At 32.5% G+C, this 26,254-nt stretch overlaps 1 protein-coding gene across 2 annotated transcripts in view; it reads right to left on the reverse strand.

The window, feature by feature from the left end:
* Positions 1 to 26,254, reverse strand: part of Sox102F — a 234,207-nt gene that overhangs the window by 37,185 nt on the left and 170,768 nt on the right. For both annotated transcript variants that reach the window (XM_053760217.2, XM_053760216.1), the window contains one exon: positions 13,399 to 13,543. In XM_053760217.2, the coding sequence (XP_053616192.1) occupies positions 13,399 to 13,543 (145 nt within the window). The remainder of the gene's footprint in view (positions 1 to 13,398; positions 13,544 to 26,254) is intronic.

Genomic DNA, 26,254 nt, shown 5'->3' on the forward strand with positions numbered 1-26,254 from the left:
AAAATCGTAGCTAAAGAAATGTTACTTTGGCAATTACAAACAAAGCGTATTATAAATATATGAATTTCTTAGACGCAGAAAAATTTAAAACTTACCTACAGAACCCGAGTTTCATACAAAATATGACAGTTCTGACAACGTATGTCAGTTTTAAAGATAAATTGTTAAAATATGACGAAAATATGGGTTATGTAAACTGGTGACACAAATAACATGATTTTGTCTTACGTAAATACATAAGAAGGACTGTAGTTTATACATTACTAGCTGTTACCCGCAGCTCCGCGTAGTAAACGCATATGTTTGACCTGGGGTCATTTACTATATCTGTTCTAAATTTTTGTATCATGAAAGCGTGACAGATTTTCACATTTGTAATATTATAGGCATTATGGTATGTTTAGTTAGTGGCAAAGAGGCAATGAGAGAATTCATAATTAAGTATAGAAGAAAGAAGTCTTCAAATTAATAAAAATATTATCTGTAATGAAAATCAATCCAAGAATTTAAAGAACACGATATAATTGTTATTTAGTTGTAAAATATACTCCGATATAAATACAACATTAGCTAATTGAAATTCAGTATTTGAAACATTTTAACTGAATCAACACGCTTTGTTTTATTTGTGGAAGCAGATAAAATGGCCGCCAATGAAAATGAAATCGATTAATTAAATGTAACATTAGATCTTGAATAAATGTGTTTGCATTTGTAATCATGAAAAGGACATTGAAGATTGCTACTTTCTCCTAAAAAAAATTCTTACAATTTAATTTTCGAAATTTTCTTAAAAAATTTCCATGACTGCCGTTTTTGTAAGTGATCCTAACAGAGTAAAACATTAAGAAGTGTTGAATTTACAAAATACAATTTGTAAGTAGTCAATTGTTTTATAGCTGTCTTTTTAATAAAATCGGAAAATAATTCAAATCTATTCTAATATAATACCTAGTCATAACAATATTTTTTATGACTTTAGTTTGTTGACGGAACCGGAAGACTGCAAAAAATATATTTACTTTACATTTTTCTTCAAACAATAAATAAACTTAAAACCATAAATACATTGACCAACCTCAAAATACCGGACTATTATTAAGAATAACAAATGAGAAACGGAATATAATAAAATGTTTAAGTCACAATAGCGCGTTTCTAACGTAAATCTGTCTCAGTGGCGGAATTAAAGTATTTGGATAGCAAACGATGTGTCGATGGATAGATAGCTATCGTTGTTAAGGCGACGCCATTTTGATTCCAAACGCAACAACGAGCGCTAATTTTCTTAGCTTGAAAACGGAGGAATCTGGGACATTATGATATAAACGTCAATATATTCTGAGAAAATAATATTTACCATTACCAAATTAAAATTTTCATATGTTGCATGTCTCTTATATCGTATCATAATCATACATATCTAATATCATATCTTAAATCGTATTGGTAAAAATTGCACAACCTATGTCAAGTTGCAAAAAGAAAGCATAAAGCCGCACATTTAATATAAAGTATTTCAAAATTACCTTAATTTCTATACAAAACAGCATTTGTATAATCGTCGGTTACTGATTGTCACCCCTGACGCCTATTATATAAATCGGACGGCATATTGCGGTGAAAATGTTGATGACCACCGCTGACAGATATGTAGTCCACCCGCCAAATTACGGTGTGGCCCAAGTGATAAACGAGTGTGGACCAGGACCACAGACAAATACTATAGAACCGAATATGAGGTTTTGAACTAATCTGGTCATCACAATCTGACGTTTCTCACTGTAGGCAATGAAAAGATTAACTTATTATTATATGTCCTTTTTCTAGTCTATGGAGAAAACTCGCCTTCATAGATTCTACAGACATCGAGAGTAGCCAAATGAGAGTATGTATCTAATAAATAAATATATCAGGACAAATCACACAGATTAAGCTAGACCCAAAGTTCCAGACTTGTGTTATGGGATACTAACTCAACGATACTATATTTTTATAATAAATATATATACAGATAAACATCCAAGACCCGGGCCAATCAGAAAACATCATTTTCCATCATGACCCGACCGGGGATCGAACCCTGGACCTCTCGGTTCAAAGGCAAGTACTTTACCACTGCGCCACCGAGGTCGTCAAATCATATCTCATTATAAACAACACTATTTCCTGGTCCATCATATACAAATCAGCAAAATAGACGATGTAAAACAAGGTACACCATGAGGGACAAAAGATTAGCACTCTGTCCCGTTTCATCTCCTGTATTTCAAAACGCGTTTCTCTTTCTTGCACGAGTGAAATAAAATGTATAACGACGTCTATTCGTTTTCCATTTCGCTTATAAAAGAGAGAGAAACGCGTACGAGAAATACATGAGTAGAAAAGGGACAGCGCTAGTATCTTAGTCCCCTTATCGTGGGCTTGTATAGTTATCTCTCAAGTGGCTACGTTAAAACGCACATCTCCACTTTTTTTCAGTTTACGTTAGTTGCCATATCCATCTCGTTCTACTGATAGAACCACCAAAAATTTCGTTCTACATATAAATAGGACGTCATCATTCCACACTTAACGTTTATCATTGAGACGAATATATATTGCGCACTTACTCTTAATGGTTCCTTGGACTTTTACGAACAATTTAGGAAATATATCGTTTGTTATAAATACACCATTTATAACAGTCGGCGTTATGTCCTTTTATTGAAGTGTAAATCAATTTTGACAAAAGTGTAAATAAATTGCAAGGTGTTACAGAAAAAGTGGATGAAATTCAAAGAGCAACAATGATACGATCAATGCTTGATTATAAGTAGAACCTGGATTAACACTTCCCTCTCTTAACTGAGAGTTTTCCTGGTTACTTACCAGCCATTGGTCGTCAGAGCCCAGGGTCCCTTTTACTGTTTTTTCGTCTCCGCTTTGCATAGTCGTAGGGTTTAAGTAGTTGTTTTTATGCAAAGGTTTCATATTATAATTAATTTTGAAGTGCAATGAACAACATATTTAGTATATTAATACAAAAAATGTCTGTAAGTACTGTTGTAAGTACAATGTTTTAACAACTAGGGGTTTTTCCGACGGTCAGAGAAGGCGGAAGGTAAGAGAGCGAGCGGACCCTCGATTCCACCGCTCAACGGCTAAGGAAGACACTGAGAAGACGCTCAGATCAGAAAGATTGTAAGTACAATAAAATAAAATGGAAATGTTGACACTACAGCAGTCATTGTTGACTAAATAATGTTTTTGAGGGCTGATTTACGACTAAATAAAAGTCGTTCAATAAATTTACAAATCTTAAGCTTTCGTACAATAAAATTAATTTATTATAACTTCATTTAAAAACATTTTAGTTAAGGCCTTACACTTTTTGGATGTTATTACTTAACCAATTGATAAGTTAGAACATATTTCACTTACAATAGAATAGATTAAATATTTAGCAAAAATTTACTATTTATACATCAGGCTAGGCATTTGTTAAATAAAATTTATCAAAGAAATAATAATTGAATGAAAGACTTTCTTTTGTTAAGTCCTCTCATCATTTAATTTACAAAAATAACCTTTTTAAGATACCATTGAGAGCGCCATAAACACAATTCAATAAAAACTTGTATCTATAAATAAATAAGAAACTGACAACTCTATGCAGCTGTAGTACTGTATTTTATGCCAATTAGTTGTTAGGATCATAAGTCAGTGTTTACTTAGCATTTTTATACCAAACACTTTTTTTAAGTATTACAATGTTTAGTTTGTATGTAATTAATTGGTCATATTAACAGCTATTAACAGCTATTCACAGCATACAGCTGAAGTTCAATTATTAATGAAATAAATTCCTATAAATACGATTTGGGAAAAAACACAAATTGAATAAAAAGTAAATAATACATTTAAGAAGTTCCGCAACACCGCCAACAATGGCTGGCAATTAATAAAAATATTTTAAAAAAAGAATAAGGCAAGACTCCCGCGCACCTCGTGTCAAACGTTGAAATGCATTGCAAGATAAACGTTCATCCAACGTCTTCGCACGAGATCACGTTCCGCGCATTATTTTGATGAATTCGAATTTCGAACGCACGTCCGACATATTGCTTTTTTTGAGAGGTGTTTTTGTAAAATAAAATATAGAACTTGATATTATTTTGTTACAGTCATTAAATTTTAATAAATTATTTATTGTATGGATGAAAACAAATCCTTCTATGTTGACTACTAATAGTAATCTACAAAGTAGTGCTAGATTCCAATTTCAGTCTGAACGCCGAAAAGCAGCTCGCGTTTTGTTTAAAAAATTATTTAAAAAATCACAATGCATAACTTGCATAATTTCCTTAACTGTTGTTAAAATTAAAATTTTAAAAGTATAATTGCGGGAAAGTACAAGAGTTGCGAGTCGTGTATCACGCATCGAATTAACCGTAACAATTCTTTCGGAAACCGATTGTGGTTTCATATGATTACATGTACCAGGAAACTTTGTTAAATAATTGCTTCCATATTGCTTTTTGGTAAGAATAATTTTGGTCGAAAAGTCGACATGTTTGCGTATGCTCACTTGTGAGAAAAAAGTAAACTATTTTGCCTTTTAGGTTAGGTGATATATGTTAAAACACCATCATCACGAGAGAAAAATAGTGTAAACATAAACATTTTCAGAAAACTTTGGCTAACTTTGGCTATGATCGTAACAAATTTGAAATAAATACTTATCCAATAAACAGAAAAAAAAACAAACCATCACATCATACTGAAAGAAAATGTATCGGGAACAAAAGAGAAATGTAAAGAAGAACCCAAACCTATTTACAAAAAAATATATAAAATAAACACTTTTGTGTGCTGAAAATAAAAGAAAATGGAAAACCCGATTCATCCCACCACTCGGGGTTCTATTCAGCAACAACTTATTAAATAAATTAACCGCAAGTTGCGAGAAAAGGAAAAACTAAGCTGTTCTCTCGCTCACTCACTCGCTGTCGGACAAAGGCGGTAATTCCTTAAAACCGGAGGTATTCTGTTCCGCATTCAGCGCGGACTGTAGCGAAGAAAGCCCGCAAAAATAATTAGAAAGTGACGGGACTAGGAGCGGAAAAGTCGATATCGAGGAACGATTGTGAAGAGCATCTGTCGCCAAGCCGAGACCAATTTGATCAACAAAGATTTAAACAGACAATGATTTGTTTAACAAACTTCTAACAAAATATCAACCAATTTTATGAAATACTTACTCTTATTATTATACTTATTTAATTAATATTTGTTACTAAACTAGACAAGCAGTAGCCTATATAAAGTAGTAGGTAATATTTTTATACTTATAAAAAATAATAGACGCAAATTAGCTAGAGGTAGCCGTGATTTTGCAAACTTTCTTACATACTCGTTTCATAAAAAATTTTAATCGACAAATCAGCATCCCTAGCGCACGGGAGCGCGGCCCACATTCCAACTTTTCATCACTCTCCTTGCCTTCCCGGCTCATTGTGTCCGTGGGAACCTTTATTGCCTCCATAGAAATCCGTGAAAGCCTCCAAGAAAAGCATTTGTGTACCTCCGCCTCAATGGCACTGACAAAGAACGCGTTTCAGTGTTGATTTCTTACTGGTTCTGGTTTCAGACGTCTTTTCATCCGATATTTTCCGATTCGCCCAACTGTATTGGATTCCGGTTTTGTATCGGTAAATGAGTTTCACAGCAGAAAGGTTAATTTACTTTTCAGTTGGGTTTTGTTGTGGACTTCGATGCGAAAGGTGTATTGCAGTATTTTAATAAATAGTATTTTCGAAGCCTACATTTTGTTGTTAATTCCACTTATATGTATATGTAAATCCAAGATATGTTATAAATGCGAAAGTAAGTTTTTTTGTTACCTCTTCACGCTCTATCTACTCAACCAATCTTCTTGGAATTTTGCATACATGTAGTTTGAAGTATGGTACCTTTCATCCCGGAAAAATTACTGTTTCCGTGGGAAATAAGTTAATTTCTTCAGTATTACGGACTTCAATAAATATTAAAACACTTTTAACTTGTCCGATACTTATGAAGCCTATTTTTATCCATGTACTATTTAAATCTCATACTCCCCCTTGTCCACCACCACCAGGGTGGCAGAGGTTATGATTTTCTAAAGGCTTCTTAAGCCAGTTTGTAACATATTTTTTTAAATTTTCTTTCTGTCGACCGCTGTAAACACAACTTCAACTTTTATACTATTTTCTTTATATTGCCACAAAGATATTAAAAATATATTTGATATGTAACTTGTGTAAGTGGATTTTTTATGTGTGATTTCATTACTAGTAAACTTTGACTAAATACGTCATTACTATTGTCTTTTTATTTCATAACAATGGTGCAATATTATACACCCGTAAAAAAACCTTAAAACCTTATTTTTCAATCGCTATATCTATTTTAAAAAAAACGCATTAAAATCGTAAAGATCTAAACATACCTGGGGCAGACAGAGGGAATCGACTTTGTTTTATACTTTAATAAGTAATGATATCTAGAATACGTAATATCTTCACGCCCTTAAAACGTTCCAAATTCAAATCGTCTTCAAACCCATAAACTTTTAATTATCGTTTATTCATAACGGAACCAGCCAGCAACAAGAAATAAACAGTGTGTTAATACTGGCAGGTATAAAAGTTAAGTGCATAGTATAAACTGTAGTTGATTGCAAGTCATAGATTAATGCAACCATTAAGGGAATGTCGCTACCGCTGCGACAAAGGTGAAATCGTGCTTCGGCAAATGGAAGAAGATTATTCCGGCTTGTATTACATCGAACAGTTACAAAGATAGCTCTCGAGATGTAAATAATAGGGGACCGACATTAGTATGTGGAATGGAGGCAGTAAAACAATATTAAATATTATAATGAAAGTCCTTATCGTCATAGTTTAATCACGACTTAACTTTTTGTTGTGTCGTTTTCTGTTTTATCTGTTTACTTTTTTTATCAATGGAAGTACCTATTCGGTATTCCAGCACAAATGGTTTTACGTATACTTCTTCATATTATAAATTGTATAGATCTTTTAAATTAAAAAATCAATTAGGAACCGTTTTGTTTTATATTAACCTTTGTTCGCGGCTTCGTCCGCGTTAGTTTCCCATGGCTATGTTCCGGGGTGAAAGGTAAAGGCTTTCTCCATATTACTAACCATATGTAAGAGAAATTTCAAATAAATTGTTAGTGTAGTTTTATCCACACTTCAGGCTTTAGCCTGAAGAAGGAATAAACGCACTTTTGAATTACTATAGGAGTTGGAATGAAATTATTTCGTTAATTTCCACGTGGCTAAATTACCTATACATTTCTAAGCAAAGGGAATATTTCATTTCCACTTAATGTTATTCTAACTTTCGTAGATTACATTAGAAACTAAGTAGTGCAAGATATTTAACCAGCATAATCGAGTGAAGTTAACTGGTTTCGATTAATATTCATTACTAACTATTGCATCGAATATAGCCAGTACGATTTTAGAAGAAATAAAAGACTGTGTGTTTGGTGCTGTTATTTTTTAAAATGATATAATATTCAAATTGGAAGAACACTCTTCTGTTCTTCCAATTTGAATATTACATAATTTTATGTATATTAAACGAATTCATAAACAAAAGACGAAAATAATATTATTATTTGCATTTTCAGCAAAGTAAACAACAGCATTCGATTTGAAAATATACCTAAAGATATTTACATTTTAATTTCTACTAAAAATGAAATGTGTAGTGTAGATGTTTAGAGATGTTTTACATTACGCAGCGTTTGCGGCCAACACTAGAAATCGAGTTACCGACTTCTCGATTAGACCACTGACAGCACTATCAGTCAACAGGTACCGGTGATTGGCGTGCCGCCATTATTTGTTCCAATACACCCGACCATACATCATTTGCCCACTATTTAACTATTAAAACGGCTAACATGTTAAATTAAAACCATGACTAGTTATAACTAGAATTTTAATGGGTTTCGTAAACGTTACGCTTAATTTGTTGTCTGAGGTGTCTCTAAGTCATAAGCAACTGAAGATCTTTTTGTATTTTCAGTCAACAGCTTAACAAACTATACAAATTAATGCAAATACATCCTTATCACCGCGGCTTAAAGATCTCCGCAGGGTAACATCTCATGTTGTTGACCGTATTTCGTACTTAAAAATACATTTCATTTAATAATTTAATTTACAGGATGGCTATATAGCTTACACAATTAACTACGTCGGTAATCTAACCTAAAAAAGAAGTACAGAATCACATTCCAAGATTTAACACACCGCATAAAATGGACTAAAATGTTGATACTTTTAATCTTATATATTATGCGTAATACAAGTTGTGTAATTATAATCGATAGTAATTATTCCCAACCCTATTAATATGAAAACTCATAAACGGAAGAATGTATTGCAAAATTTGACGGCGAGACCAGTTGGCGGGAAACCGGTCCGGGAAATAGTGATATGAAAATATAACCAAGAAACTTAATTACTACTTTGGATAATGCCGACTATAATTGAATATCTCATACGACTCTTTGTAAAGATTTTATTGCTTCAGTTCAGTAAATGTACCTAATGAGTGTTAATTATTTTTAACAGGTTATAACTTCTAATTTATTTCATAAGATAAACGAAGATCCTCTATAACAACAATCGTATACGTGCTACTGAATTTACTATAATTTAGTGTTAATAATTTAAGTATACTGCGATACCTAGAAACAATACTTATACAATTTCATAAACGCAGCGTCACTAATTAAATCAACATATCTACGGATCTATAACCAAGAATGCAGACATGCGCAGTAAATAGGATAACTAGAATGAAAACAAATGGACGAATGGAGGAAAATCTCGGATACAAAGGCGTGCCTATTTCCACTGATCATTGTGCCAGAATAGAGCAGCTGTATATTTCTATCACACACTAACAAAGGAGCCGCCGGTCGATGCGCAAAAGAGATAGGCGTCACAATAGACAATTGTTATCCCCACTACCGCAAATTGAACTGCCCTAGTAGAGAGATTTGTAGGAGTTTCGCTTCAGCTAATACTGAAATAGCTGTAATAAGGTTGTTTGTTGCGTGAATTCGCGCAGCCAATAATTTTATTGGGTCGTTATCGTTGGGAAAACAATAGACGCGTTATGTATGACTTTGAATAGAGATCATAATACATAGGAATGTTTGTTGAAATATATAGGCGGTTAACCTATTTTCATGTGTTTTTTAATATCATGGAATTCATGGCTTTTAAACTGTGACTTTGCAGACTTTGGGAAATTTGATGAATTATCAGCGTACACGAAAGCTAATCTTTAGTTTTAACTTATTTTCACTTCCTTTTTTTCAGGCCTATTTTCAGTTCGAATTTTTCAAAATATCCGATAGTCTTAAACTTAAACTACGTAATTTATAAAAAGGAGTTTAAAAACTAGTGACAAAAACACTGGCCACCAAAGCAAATCGCAATAATTAAAAAAAAAAACATTTCAAAAGCTCATCGTAATCTAGCGTAACTTTTTAATATTTTAACACGATTCGCTTTTATGAACACATGTCCACCTCTCCCATTCGCTCCTAATTGGTCTGACACCTTGCCATGTCAGGGGACATATTTATACATTTTTTAAAATTTAAAACGAGCGTTTTTTAACGTCACTACTTGTTGACACGCGATTTTAACAAGTTTCAAATGACATCCCTTTATGTTTGTTACGTTGAGAGTCATGGCACAGTTTTTCTCTTTTTTATCTCAATTACGGCTCATGTAAATATGAGATTTACTAAAATTTTATTATTTTATACATTTAATATATTCAAATACATATATAACTGCTTGATGTTGGAATGACGTCTCTCTCGTATTTTTGATTTCGAAAGAATTCCTAATATACTTTAATGAGAACTAAAAATATATCCCATAAATAATACAATTGACCTTTTCGAATTAAATTTAAATTGGTGCGTTGTTATTTAAATATTTTTATAAATTTTATATTTAACCCAGAAACATTAGGTAATTATCTTTTTTATTAATTTTGTACCTATAGTTTCCGATATGACTAGCATAAGACTTCTTCAGCACGGATAGTAACGAAGACATCCGGATAATTTATTTGTTTTTAATTTTTAAAAACAGAACGCGGAGACCAATGAGACGCGTCCCCAACTGATTGTCAATTAGCGACATCAAACGGGCTCTTTGCGAATTAAGCGTGTTTGTGTTCATTTTTTATCCAACTGTTGACGGGTGCGGACGAGTGATGCGTTTTTCCGTACCGTCGTTTCATTTTCATATTTCCGTTTGTCTGTCTGCGAGGGGTTACAATACTGTCCCCGCTGGGATTGAATATTAATGTTTGGATGTTTATGAGTGAATGGCCTCTTCATGGGGTAATTTAATTGCTTTGATTCTTGATGAGACTCCTCCAGACTTAATTTTATGTAAATTGTTTCATTAGGATTTTAAATATCAATGAGGTTTTTTCTTTATTTTTTTTTTTGAAGTGCATCACACCTTGTTAAGATGGTTTATTTAATGTTTTAAAAATGTTAATTATTAGAGATAACTTTGATTTAGTAAAGACAACGATGACCCAAAGTTTAGATTTTGTTTAAAGTGAACAAACCAATTTTAACTTCTTTTAAATTCTACTAAATAACAGGTAAGTATTAAACGTTAAACGTTATTTTCATTTTTCTATACTCATTAGAATATAATCAATATGATTCAAAATTCGAACAGAGCGCGAAACAAAACAGTCTGGCTGCAAAAAGAAAATGAGAAACCGTTATAAAAGGAAAACAAACCAGCCAGTATCGAACGCCTATTCGGAATGGATCCGGAACGGAGTCAACAAAGGGACGTTCTGTATTTGAAAAAACGCGAATGCGAACGCGGCCCGCCATTAGCCGCTCCCATTTGCAGTGCATCTATAGACTGCCTCTTCAATCTGTACCGTCAACAATGTAGGGTTGTTAATGCAGCATTTACTGATTATAATAAATCTATATTTTTCATATTCATCCAACGCTCTACCCAATCTTATAAGTATCATTCAAAATGGACAACAGATTCTGCAGAATATTTGACGTTTAGCACTGAAATTATTTTGTGATCAAGTAGTTTTTTGCGTGAAAAATATAATACATTGATCACTGTAAAATGAAGTCATCAAAAGCAAACTACGCAAGTTTACATCACTTATTAAAAAAGCCAACTGCATTGAAATGTATGGAACTATATGAAACTGAGACTAAGTTAACTTTACTTTAATATACACTACTTAGGTCTATATTTAAGTACGGTTTAGATATAGCATAAGGTCTCATCAATAAGTTTAAACATAAAAATTAGAATTTCATAATTACCAACGATTGGCAGCCCTGCCCCGAGGGCATGTGATCGAGTGTTGTTCGAGTTTTTATCGCTGATTCATTAGTATGAGAGTGTCTTTGTTGAACCGCTGGTGGCGCCTCGATGCTACGCGTTCAGGAAACTGCGTATCGCACGTCGTTGTAATTATTGGTTTTGATTTAAAAACAGAACATTTTATTTTTAATAACAAATGAGAAGTGTCCATAATTGATTGATTTGTGAAAAAATATTAATTTGCTTCTCAATGCTCTTTCAATAATCGTGTAGTACAAAGTTCGTTATCCTCCATGTTCAATAGAATATGGTTTTTTTTTACCAAATCTAAAATAAAAACTATGTGGTTAAAAAAAGTCGTTGTACTGTAAATTCTACGTAATAAATCCAACAATAGCACTGGTTTAAAAATAGAAACAAGGTTAAGTATACATTAATAAAACGACAGATCCTAAAATAGATAAAAAATAAAATCTTTATACGAAATAAACTATACAAAATCTATAAAAAAATATAAATATAACGTTTAGTTCAACTTACGTCTATCGCATTGTGTCTAAACTCTGGCAGTCAACAAAAAAATAATTGGACCCTCAAAATAAAAACAAAGATGTACTCCAAAGAGAATCCAATTGCAGAACGGAAAACAACCCTTAAAGCACGGCTTCGGAACAAACCTAATTTACAGGAAAGGTACGGGGTCCTCATCCACAAGGGCAGTCTAGGCTCGGGAGATTCACAATACACTTACAATTTAAATCTGACCTTTTTGTTTGGGGCCACTTGCCACTCGAATTTGAATTAGTTCAATGCAAAGAAGGTACTTTTACTAAGAATTTTATTTAGGTACTCTGCTCGGGACTTTGATCCCTTGAGAATTTTGGTATAGTGCTATTCTAGGTTTGAACGAAATGTCATTGTGCCCCGTTGTGTACTTTGTGGACGAAATATTAACAAACTACAGATATTTTAGGTTTTTTTTTTAAGTTTTTAATCTTTTCCCATTGGCGAAGACTAGCGATTAAAAAATTGTTCTTTTTATGATCTTTGTTTACTTTATTTATTAATTTTATTTGTTTCAGCTATATGTAGTATTGTTTCTTCTTTTGCCCTCTGTATTTGTAAAATATCTTTTCCTGCCGGTTGATTGAAAGAGATCCATCCATGAGATAAGTCCGGTTTTGCTATCACTATTTCAGTTTGGTCTGTAAACATTTGTAGTTCAATTCTCACATTTATGAAACCATCAAAATCGCGCATTCAAACAAAGTTGCATTCCAATAAAATAAATTGGAACACTTTGCTCTTCAAATCCAATTGGAACAAGCCAATCAGGTTGAAGTCCCTACTTTGCATGCCGCGTCACGGCCTCAAAAGGACCCTGGTCTGAGCGATGGTGTTTTGTTCCCCTTTTGGGTATCTCTCAATTGCCCCATTCTTGTTTATTGTCTCCGCGTATACCCAGATTGACTGTTGACTTGCAAAATATGCGGTGTTCGGAATAATTCAGTATCACGCTGTATTGAAAGATTTTTCTGTTACATTTTTGTCACTTTGATCTGAGATATATGATCATTATTATGGAAAGTATCAACCATTTGGAATTGTGATTCATGGAACTATATATTGTTTAGACAATGAATAAATACTTACCTAAGTAAATTATTATATTGTTAACATATATAGTACATGTGTTGCCCTTGATATAAATTTAGTCTTCTTTCTCTTATATCATCCGTCAACGATTTTGAGTTGATTCCATTATGTAATAAAATCTGTTCTCTTTTTCTTTGTAGCTATAAATCATTGTCGTATTTCCTACACGCTATACGAGTATTATATTCTACACTATTTCTTCTATACATAATGTACTTTATTTACCTGCCATAGAGATAAACGAGGCCTTCGAGTTTCGCAACTGTTAGCCCTGTCTACCCCGTAAAGGTTAAAAACGTGACACTGTATATGTATATATAATTCTTACCTTAGCCTGCTCCTGTTGCGACAACAGCTGTTCCCTGACCATCTGAAGCTGTAGGATCATTTCCGACAGCTGCCTCTCTTTCTCCAGCACGCTTTCTCCCGCCAATGCTTGTAATGCTGCTGCGTCTAGCACGCCTCGTCGCTCACTGTGGACAAGAAGTTACGAATATGAGACTTTGTCACTTTTAAGACTTCAGGCAGATTTGATAATAATAATTTTAAAATTTAACACTATTGTCATTTTATTCCTAATTAGCTTAATTAAAAAGCGATGTTGGATTAAATTTAATTTCGTATATGAACATTTTGACACCAATATAGTTTACGTGTCAAACCTAGTCTATATACGCTATGCATAAGTAAATGTCAACATAAAAAAAAAGTTGAAATTATAACTGGCAACTATCGATTAAAAAGGAACCTTTATAAGATCGTCTTTTATTTTCAGATAGTATAAGTACTAGCAAATTACAAGCAGGTTGAATAATTCATAACAACCAAGCCGCTCCTGAGCGTCATATCAACAAAGATAGTACGCGACGCGACAGCACTAGCACGGTACCACTTGAACTCACCAAGATTTTGAATAAAGAATGTTTTTTTAGGTAGATATATAATTGTTTGGAATACTCTTTGAAAATATCAGTATTACTGGCCAGTATTACAATACATAGAAAGAAAATAATATAAAGAATAAAAAAACTGATAGGATGTAAAAATGTTTACGTAAGTAGAAATATTTTCTCTATCCTAATTTTACAATTATCTTCCAATAACTTTATATAAAACTAGCTTTAACACGCGCCTTCGCCCGTTTGAACACGCTTTTATAAGCACAGTTTGACCTTACTTATTTTGAGTGACATAGCATATTACTGGCCGTTTATAGCTGTAGGAAAAAAACATAATATTTAATCTGTGCATACGCATAGACTATTTCACAGAATATTCCTAGAGGTCTCTTAGGGAAAGTAAAACCACAGATTACTAAATAGTTACTTCAAACGACGTTCCTTGGTAAAACGCCATTATAGTAGGGGTTGCATCACAAACAAATGCACTAGGGACGGAACTGAATTATTTATGCTGCGGCGGCCGACTCTGAGACATCGTGACGTCATATTTTACTAAGTCTATACTACGAAACAATAATCGTATACCTGGATTAGGTATACGTTAGAAAAACATTTGTTGGCAACTACGTTTTGTTGAAAATGAGTAATGTTTATATAGGAACCGTTAACATCTAATTCCACAACGATCTCGTCCAAGATATTCTCACAGAATTTAAATTACTTTTACCGCAATAAGTTGTCTAATATTATTTTAAAGACTGTATATATGTGTGCAAAATAATGCGCTATTTTTGTTAGTTTGAAAGTCTTTGAAAGAAGAAATTCAGTGTTTAGTAGAATAAAATAAGTAAGACACTATCAGTAAAAGGATAACTACTCGGTAAGAGCATGTACTGGGAATAACCTAATATTTTTTGTTAATCACTCGAGACAGCAAATATATTGCATTTCCACAAAAAAAAAACGACCCACTTTTGCACAAAATGCACATGTTTAAGAATGGCCGAATGACGGCCAGAGAAATTATGCAAATCATTATTTATCATACATGTCTCCTAAAATTTATTGTCAATCAACAAAAAAAAACACAAAGCGGACCGCAGGGGCCGTTGATCAATCATAACGTGAAATTACCGCAATTTGATCAACGTGCGTGGTCCGCAAATTAGTTAGTGTACAAATAGTTATGTGATCAGCAGCATAACTCTGTCTTCAATCTTCAACGTCGTTTTTTCTCAGATCAAATTATTTATTCAGAAATAAGACTTTCACACACACTTTTCTCATCATATTCTAAATTAAATAAGTAATATTTACCAAAGCAACAATCAACTAGCATTGCTGAGAAGAAATGCCGATTATATTATTATTAATTTAAACAGTATTGGTCGCTATCATCCAAGAATGGCTATAAATATATGTTCATTTTTTGCTCCGTAATGTAACAATGAAAATATACATAATGTACATTATGAATACATAATTCTTGTCATGATTTTATGTACTTTTACGTATAGGTATATATTTGCTATCTAATTATGCGAGCCGCCGCAATCAATATGTATGCCTTTCTGTGCCCCGTTATTTTGAGACATGGTCCTCAAAATCAGAGCGAAACAACCAGTCCAGACAAAAAAAGGGCTACTTTCTCAAACGAAATGCCAGTTTAATAAAGGCTTATTAACATTACAGTTCTGTTAAGTACCTTTATTGTTTGGAAATTTTGTTAAATTAAGTGCCTACGGTGTAGTAAAAAGCGACCTTTGAAGACAATACGAGGTTTTCCTTATTACCTGTGGCATACTTGTGTCATGTGGACTTTTATATCGTTCATGATTTATTATTATGCTGAGTAAGTGAAATAAAGAACAAAATACACGATATGCAAGCTTTCGGTAATAATTAAGTACTTACATATTTTGTATTTGTAAGGTAATGTAAAGTAAAATCATGTAGTAATTAAAACACTGAATATTAAATGTTGATGGATTCTACCTTTCCGCGCTTTATTATCTCTCTCAACTCATTCCTCAGCCACAAGGCGTTGGAGCCCAAGGTCCACATCAGGTAGTATTTTCTTATCCATTACCCTTTAATAATAAGTGACAAGGGTTTGTATTTAGGATTACGTACTTATAAGCTAAAAACTGATCCCTTATATCTACAGACCTGCTTGTATCACTTTGTTGTCCATATGCTTAATAAAACTAATTCTGACTAATCTCATGGAATTTATAATTTTAGCGAGATCTAATTATTTTCAATAATTCTATTTATTTCAAATTATTTATTAAATGCACTTATATGACGTTCAGTTTACTATTTGTACATTTATATTTGTGATTTTGCGCAATAAAATTTTAAATGAATAAATACAATATAATTTTAACTTGTCAATCGACTAAAGCATCTGTTTTACAAAATCTGATTAAAATAACTAACAGCAATATAATTTTCACTTGTCAATTGACAGAAGCAATGTGCGTTGGGATGGGATAATCGCATCGATTCCCAAATGGAGTGGCCTGACAGCTCTATTAGTTCACCCTAGTTCGCTCCCCCAACGACATTTATTGTTTTAGTGAGATCTGGCGGAACCAACTACTTTTTAATTCGTTTTGAGTTCATTACCTGCGTTGTACTGTTAGACGAACTGAACTAGCTTAAGTCGAAAACTATAAACTAGGGTTTTTTAATACGATTTTTATAATGTTATCGTTTGTAACTATTTCAAGCTATAAAACTGTATTAAGCTAGGAAATTTGCCTAGTGCAAGCTAAATTTGGAAATTTATACGCTTCTCTTAACTTGCCTTGTTTTTTTTTTTAACTATGATTGTAATATTTTTATATAAATATATTTTAATGAATAAGTTTTATCAGTAATAGAAACAATTTGAGAACTTCTATAACATTACAATATTTTTAACGATTTAGTGATACAAATAATTATTAAATCAAGGATTAATTCAATAAATAAGAATAAGAGACAAGAAGACATTTTATTGCACATTTTGTCTCCTTAAAATATTAATCATCTATTAAGAAAATTATTCATTACAGATAATTAGCATTAAAGTCTACAAAACATTGTTACACCTGTAGGTATGTATTTTATATACAGCTAAGCGCCTATTATCAAATTATGTACGTAACTTACGTATTAGCTAATTATGGTAAACAAACGGTTAGTTCTATTTTAACGGTAAAATACGAACGTGGGTCTGTTTCACCACTTGCTGATAAAATGTCTGATAGTCTATAAATAACGTATCGATCAGATAGCGTTAAAAAATATATTTCACTTGTTGGGCTAACTGGCCAATCACATCAGGCATATTTATCTTGTTGTAAGTTTTATCTGTCAGATAAAATTTTAACAGATAGTAGTAAAAGAGATTCTAAATAAGGTTAGACATTAGTGACGTTTAAATTTTCATGTGACAAGATTTTTTGTTTTCTTAACAAAAGACATGCTTTCTTTTTTTTTTAAGTTGTCTCCAACAGGAATGTTATTAAATTTGATACAGGGGTGACGGTGTTTTCAAACAGGGTGTTAAGAAAATTTTGAAAGAATTAATTTGCATTTTCATAATATAATCCATAGTATATTGCTGTTGAACAGCAGTATATTAACAAAAATAGAATATTTAAAAATTAAACAAAAAAATACAAAGAAAACTAATAACGTTATTTAATTAATTTGGGAAGTAACTATGACTTGACAAATAAGCAAAAATGTAGTAACTATACACTTTTAAATCTGAGAAAGGAACGGCAAAATGAAATTCTCATCAATTTGTCTATAGTTTATCATCTTCATAGTAAATAAAAAATTAAACGCCATAAACAAATCAAAGACAATCAAAAACATATGATCAACAACATCCCGTATAAACTTCGATGAGTTTTAAACTTTCGAAAATCGCTGTCTTGCGCACCTGCCGACTGTAATTGTGATTTTGCCAAGCGTGAGTGTTATTAGCTAACCTGTTCCGTACAAATCGGTACAAAAGTAGCAAAATACATATACGTATCTACAAATTTTATTTTCACATAATATTCAAATATTTATTAATGTATAGTCATAAGACAAATATAAACCTTATAGGAAAACTAAGAGCAAAGACTAAATTAATCAAATGTCTTCTAAAGTATTTATTAGCAATTTTTCATACTACCTTTCTATTTTGAAACTTGAAATTGCATTGATTTTATTTTAAAGCAATAATTTCATCACAATTTTGAAGAATCTATATCGACCGAATGAAGTTGACGTATATGATAATTCATTTTATTTATAAAACAAAATACATTGTATTCGATATTGACAACAAGTCACTTGATCCAAGAAAAATACAGACAGATGAACGAAGCATCGACACTTTTAAGATAGGGAACCCCAAAATTACCTTTTCTCGCATTTCTTTGATTTTCCCGCCCTCTTCGATCAGACTGACGGCTTTTAAAGGAACGGAATAAATTAGAAAATAATTTAGTATTTGAGAAGGCTTCTTTGAGATTTTTTTTCATAGATTGCAAACGATTAATTGAGAATTAATTAGCTATTACTTTTTCTGATCATGGTTCTTTCTATTGTGGTTCGCAGACATTATTAAATTGATACTTTGAGAGATTAAAATTCTGATCACTTTCATGCAAAAGTGTATCAATTTCTTTTGTACTTTAGGTAATCGACGGTATACGGACGATATCAAATATCAGTTTTATTTATAGGGGATAATTTTAAAGGAAGATCAAATTATTTCATGTTACTCGTCGATCTCAGAAGAACAAATCGGTAGAATTAAAACTTACAAGATCAATGTAAGAACGTGAAAATGTAATCTCAATTAAAACGAAGTACGAAGAATCTAAAATTCTATCATTTACGGTTGCCGACGATAGACGAAACGAAATAAAATACACATCATAGTGATATCAAGTATGCAAGAGTTAGGGTTGCCATCTCCGCTCAATTTGTGGCAACAATAAAAAATCCCTTAGTTCGAGACAACGGTGTAGGGTTATCCGTCTTGTTCGCCCCTCTTGTCAGTTACACTGGATTAATATGGACATACCATACTGCCCCGGGGATTATGCGTTAAAGAATGATAAACATATAATACATACACACATACATGCTCACAAACTTTCGCTTTTATAATATTTGTAGGATTGATATCAAGAAATTTACTTATTATAAAAACTGCTCAAGCGCAGGTAAAGGAAGCGGCGTAACATACCTTCACCGCAGCATTTTCTTCAAAAACTCATTGAGTATCAGAATTTTTGAGATTACGTTTTGGTTTGAATTGAAATGTATTTTTTTTATGTGTGAGGTTGTAATGGTTAGTTACTTATATTAAATATAATATTATTTATTACCAGCGTGCTAAATATAGCAAGCTGGTAGCTTTTATCCAATAACACTCTACAACACCAGTTTCTTCATTATCGCCAGCAATATAATCGTTATTTTATGCATCTAGTTTGATACTTACCTTTTTAATGTAATTTTTAATCAAATATTATTTATCTGTTTTCATTCACCTAATTAGTATGAAATTTATGTTTATTCGCTATTTTATTGCCTTTTTACTTTATATTATTGCTTGATATATTACGAAGATCACGGATTCACAAATAGGATGTATTATTTAATTGGATTGACCCGTTTCATCTCAGCATTAAATCAAAATTGGCGATTTCGAACCTGAGTGTTAACCGACACAATTTGATTTTATTATTTATAGGCATAATTAAATTAATTGCTACTTTATATGCATGCTAATGTGGGAACGAACTTTTTTGTTTTTGTAAAACATATAAAAATAATTACGCAACATCATGTCTCACATATAGATATATAATAAATAAATATAGATATATTACTAGTTAATTTGTTATTATATATTTAATTTTTGGGTGGGTAATAATATGAGTTATTGGCTTTTACCCGAAGCTTCGCCCGCGTTCAACCACTTAAGGATGATTTGCATAAATCTTTTCTTAGCCTTTTACCTTCCTGCCAAATTTTATCTTAATAGGCCTAGTAGTTTTCGATATTTAGTGACGAGTGAGTTTTTCACTTTTATATTACAATACTACCTGCATTCCCATTGGAATTTCGGAATAAACGTTATGTATTATTCCACATTATATTCTACCTGTTTACCAAATTTCATAACAATATATATATGTATATATATATATATATATATATATATATATATATATATATATATATATATATATATATATATATATATATATATATATATATATATATATATATATATATATATTGTTATGAAATTTGGTATATGCATTTTGCTTGATAGTGTAACAAATATACACTTATAAAAACACATACATCCTCATACAAACTTTCGCATTTATAATATTAATAGGATAGATTTCAGTATGCATCTGTAATTAAACTTTTTTTTTCACGGATACAAAAGATAATCCATCATGTCCACAAGTTTCTTCGGACAATATGCTCATTACTATTTAACAGAGCGCTGGCGTCAGTCAGAGCGCGGTTTTTATTGAAGCATACGGAACCGCGGGCGGCGACGGGGGACAGACTGATGGCATTTTAAATCGGGTTAAGGTCGAGCACTTTCGGCAAAAAGAACTAAGAAAACGAAGTGAATACTGTCTCAATTTATTGGGCGAAAATTTTCATTTATAATTTTTAAAAAATCTTGAAGTGAAAAAAAAAACAATCTGTGTAGACGTCTTCAAAAGAAAACTCCATCACATTATATGTAACACTTTCTTGTCATAGCATTTACTGAAATTAGACCTTCCTATGCAGCTATTCAAAAGTCAAATACTTAACAGTATAAAAAACTAAATAAAAACTAAACTTATTTGCAAATTAAAATCAAATAATTGAATTAAAATCTATGTTCAATAGAACACGTTTAACAAAAGTCGTTCATTCATTTTGCAATAAAATAAAAAAAACAACGAACGCAATTGCTTTCCAATATTACCCCAATAAAGCTGCCGGACCTGTCCAATTCTCTGTGATCAATAAAAATACATCCCCAAATGTAAACGGGTATGTTGCATGAATACTTCATTCGAAATTGTATGGCTGGCCACGTTAGGGCATTATCATTTTTAGTGCTCGCCACACTGCTATATTCAGATGGAATTTTTGATGCACTGGCGACACAGCCGTGCTGCGATTGGCTGCCCTGAATATTGTATGAACCAATCACAGCGTTGCGCTTAGTGTTGCATTCCAATTTCAAATGAACGAAGGCGGGAAACTGACGACAAAGTATTTCGTTACGGACGGAATAGACATAATTTTGCTATTACACAACGAAATTGGCTACGAACAGATCTGAATTTAAAGTATGAATGATTGGATTACTACATCGGGTTATCGAGAAATCCTGCGATTCATTCAAAATTAGTAATTTGTTCTCAACAGAAACCGACAACATGTTTCCTTTACTTAATTGCAGTGGAATGAAATGAACGGAGTTTTAATTAAAATTTATAAGCAATAATATTAGTGTCACTTGTTTTATTGTATAGTATCGAAAGAGCCTTGGATATTTTTTTATTTAGTGGCAAACAATCGATAAAAAAACAGACTAATAAACAAAACTCCATTATCAATTCTTTGGGTTCTGTACATTAAAAAATAAAAAAGGAAACCTTATAGCATTATTTCGTTGTCCATCTGTCTGTTCTTCTTCAAGGCCGTTCAGCGGGGACTTCTTGAGGTATTAAGTACTCGGCGATCTAAGGTCTAATTCAACTATGAAATAATGAAGCTTGTAAGTCAACACGATTAACATATTATGAGGATCATGTATTAAACAGACATGTGATGAATACCTAGAATTATGGAATTTTGCAAGAATAATGTTTTCACAGCACTTTTAAGAAATAAAACTGTAAAACCGTATATGATGTTGTATGTAGTGAAAATACATTACACGGAGTACAAGTACATAAAAAACAACAAAAATCAAGTCAAAAGTTCTTGACCGGTTTTTATCACGAAAAATGCATATTGTGACCCTATTTTAAATAAATTACCCTATTTAGTGCCCTAATTAATAACAAAGTGCTGAGTGCAAATTCTATTCTATACGTATCTTCAGAGTGTTTCGAGTGATAACCTTGTGACACACCGAAATTGTTCCTATATTGTTTGTACGCTTATCTGTTATTTTGGGGACACGTATATTGTGAATGCACGTGAAAAATATTCCAGTCTTTCATATCAAGGATGTGTTGAGAATGTTTGTAGGCTGGTTTTAGATAGCGGTCTATAGAATGATGATGAAATTGAATCTCAGATTTCTCGGTGGCATCCACAGATATGAGCCCTTAATCCATAATTGTATTGTAAAAGTGATTTGATTATTGATAATTTGATTTGTATTTGTTAATTTAAACTTCATTCACGTTAATACTTGGCATTGGCTGAGGTGATATTTGGTGTGAAGATAATTACAGACAGAGAGACACTTTCGCATTTATAATATTATTATGTTAATATAAATAATAAATAGATTATATATATTTTTTGCGATAATGATTTTGAGTTTTGATTTCATCTAAAATCGCTCGATCAAAATTGCAACAGGTTACGATGCAAGTTGCGATATTCCTGGCTTACGTTATACGTGTGCAACAATAATTATCGCCAACTATTGTGTGCATTGACATTAACTAATGATGCCACCATCACTGGAGATTAACTAAACCCAACTAAACACTCCTTACGCGATTATGACCATAATAAGGCAGATTTAAATGGACCTTTTAAAATTATCTTTTAAACCTTTTAAAATTAATAAAGTTGAATTGAATGCTATGTCGTGATCGTTCAACTACATAAGTAAAAACTAAATTGAATTCGTAATGGACGTCCTAGGTTCGATTCCCAACGTGGGCAATATGTACCTGTAATCACAAATCTGTTTCTGTGTTCGTGTCCATCGGATCCACGATACAAGCTCAGTGCTTATTGTGGGCCGTTGAGTATTATCCATTTATTTATTTATTTTCAATTTGAAAAGAAAAAATACAAATTAAACAGTTATATTATACCTCTTGCGGTAACGTGGTAAAAAGGCTGGCAGTTAAATATAGAAGTTGTTTAGTTAATACTTCGTTTCAGCCACACAGTCTTTCACAGTTGCGCAATAAAAAAAAATAATGTAAATATTAAAATCTAGATTTTAGAAATACTTAGATATAATCTATACTATTATTATAAACAGGTAAGCGATTGTGAGATTGTATGTTTGAGGAGGGTAATCTCTCAAACTACCGAACCGATTTCAAAAATTATTTCACCATTAGAAAGGTACATTATCCAAGATTACTATAGGCTATATTTTATTTCAAAATTCCCATGGAAGCGAAGACCCGGGCAACATCTGGTAAGGATGTTGGCAACATCTGGTAACAATGGCATTCATTTAGATGACAGGCAGGCATTCTGGATCAAAGCGAACCAAAATATTATGGTCATTGAAAATAAGTTACAGTGAACTATAAACAAATCTATATACAATGCTCGTTTTATATTCACTACATACGAGTAAACGTCAAACAATACTTTTATTATACTGTTTCCACGTGTGGGGTAAATCTATGCAAAATATCTCATTGTGATGACATATGGAGATATTCTGTTCAGCGCATCAATTCGAATGGCACCTAACGGGTTCCGTTTAGAGTACAGTAAACAGAACATCAACCTACCCAAATTAATTGCAAACTCGCCGCTATTACCACGGCGCCATAGAAGTTCATGCAGGCTAACTTGATGTGCTGTTGACTGTACCAGTCAATTATTTTTAGGTGCGATTTGAGGAACCATTAAAAATATTATTTCTAGAGCACCCAGAACTAAGTTGTTTCTACTATATAATACCTACTATTTGTTTAGTAAAACGAAATAAAATAAATACCTTATAGTTGATTAGAATTCCTAAAGACAAATAGACATCGTCATTATAATTTAATTATTTTTAGATTATTTAGTAGAGTATCTTCTTAGCTCGAAGTGGTCTAGGAGTAACGCCTAAATTTTAATTATCCCTCGAATCGAATCGGAATAATTTAACGGAGCCAGATAGGTGCGGTGCGATTCGATAGGTGCGCTAAATGAAATACCACGACTAGTGAAGAGTTATTATCCAATACAAAGCTGCATTATTAGTGACTGTCAATTGTTTTAACGTTTACCTTGAGCGAACAATTTTCTAAATGATAATAGTAATTCCCTGATCTCTGAACTGCATTCAATACTAAGCGACCGATAAGGACGACAATAATTTCTTGTTTTACAGTTATTTCGAGTACGCAGATGTAATTAAAACAATAGTAATGAACAGATAACTATAATTATAATTTCGATGACATGTCCTCTATAAATAGTCACTAATATTTCTCAAGCTTGTAACGGCCACCTTGAAGCGTACAGTTTCCGTCCAAGAATACCACTTAATATTCTCCTGTACAACGAGAATAAGGGATAAATGGCCTTAGAAGCTACAAAAGCATTCCCAAAGAGTGTAGAGGACAGTCAAGCGGCTGGTCAAAAAATGTAAAGCTCAAAGGTTTTTTTAAGAGGAAATAAAATGAGAACACGCAAGGGAAATAAAAAATGATGACCGAGGTAAATGAAGAATAGAAATTAGAAACGCTCAGGGTCCCTGAGCTAACGTTAGCTGAGCTGGACTATGTCTGAGGCGGAAACCGGGAAACTTAGAACTTAAGCAAAATTAGAACTACAAAAATTCAATAAATCCCGAATAACGTTTAAATTTCGAAATTAAACATGCCCTGGGGAGATCGCTCTTGGCCACAAATATGATGTTCATATTAACTAATGTTACGGTCTTTTATAATTTCGACCACTTACATTGTGCTTTCGGAATATATATCACCGCACAAATCACGCCTTCGACCATTGTTAACGTTTTCGTGGTGGCGTGTGGCGCAAGTCATAGAATGATGACTCTTTTACAATTCTTACGTACTTATTATAAAGCAAAGACCTCTACTGCGTCTGTCTGTTCACGATAAACTCAAAAACTACTGCACGGATTTTCATGCAGTTTTCACCAATAGATTAAATGATTCCTGATGAAGTTTTAGGTGTATAATTTATTATGTTTTTACCCGAGCGAAGCCGGGATGAACCACTAGCATAATATAAAAACAAACATAGATAATGATCGAAAGAAACAAGAATATAGACAGCGCTGTCGCAACCATTTGTGCTCCTAATAAGTTCCACATACTACACTATAACATAGGACATTCGATAAAATTCTCATTCAAATAAAAAAACTAAATTAAAATAACCACGGACACGTTACGTTAAACTTAAACGCTCATTCAGTCGTCGGGAATTAAAAAATCAGTTCTCACAAAAACAAAACGGTACCAATGCCAACAGCATTTGTGCCGGGACCATGTGCTACTCTCGCTCCACAGTACAGGCAGCGCGGCGGCCGCTACCACGGCCAGTTCCCACAACCTGCTCTAACTTAGACCACACAACTTAAGTCGGATTCACACCAGTCATAACTGAGATGGATTATGGTACATTACTGCACATCTTAATCTGAAGCCAGATTACCGCGTTTAATTACAGGCCCGAGGACAATGGCCGAGCATTCGTCATAATATGTTCTCTGTTCGGGTTCGGCCATTGTAAACGCAGCTTTATTTAGATCTATCCGTCATTGTTACAAATCTTGTTGGTTAATTGAACATTTTTATTAGGAGTTGATGAAATGTAATTAAGACCTATTATTGTTGAGGTGCACAGATGAGCTATAGAACAGAAAGACCAAAATTAAAACAGTAAGAGACGAGCGATATTTTGTCGAGTGCGGACCGACTTTTAACCTCTTAAAAACAGAATTAAATATAAATTAGCTCTATTTTTTTACTTTAAACCTTATATTATGAGAAATTATAACTGCAAAATTAGCATCTATCTACAGGTACCTACTTCATCTGGAAGTCATACTAAATTCACAAGATGAAGTCGAAACGATAATTATTTCAAATGATAAGAAATAAAAACTTATTTCCTTAAAAAATAAACAAATTCCCAACACACAAAATCTTGATATAATAAAGACATTTTATAAAAAATAATGATACGCGTTTTTAACTTATCACCGACTTCCACTCAAGATTCTTTGTGTACTTCGTGTACATCTAATATGTTAAAGCCTCTAAAATGAATACATAACCGACACGTCATGAATCC

This window comes from Plodia interpunctella, chromosome 20, assembly GCF_027563975.2.
Source record: "Plodia interpunctella isolate USDA-ARS_2022_Savannah chromosome 20, ilPloInte3.2, whole genome shotgun sequence".
Classification (NCBI taxonomy): Eukaryota; Metazoa; Arthropoda; class Insecta; order Lepidoptera; family Pyralidae; genus Plodia; species Plodia interpunctella.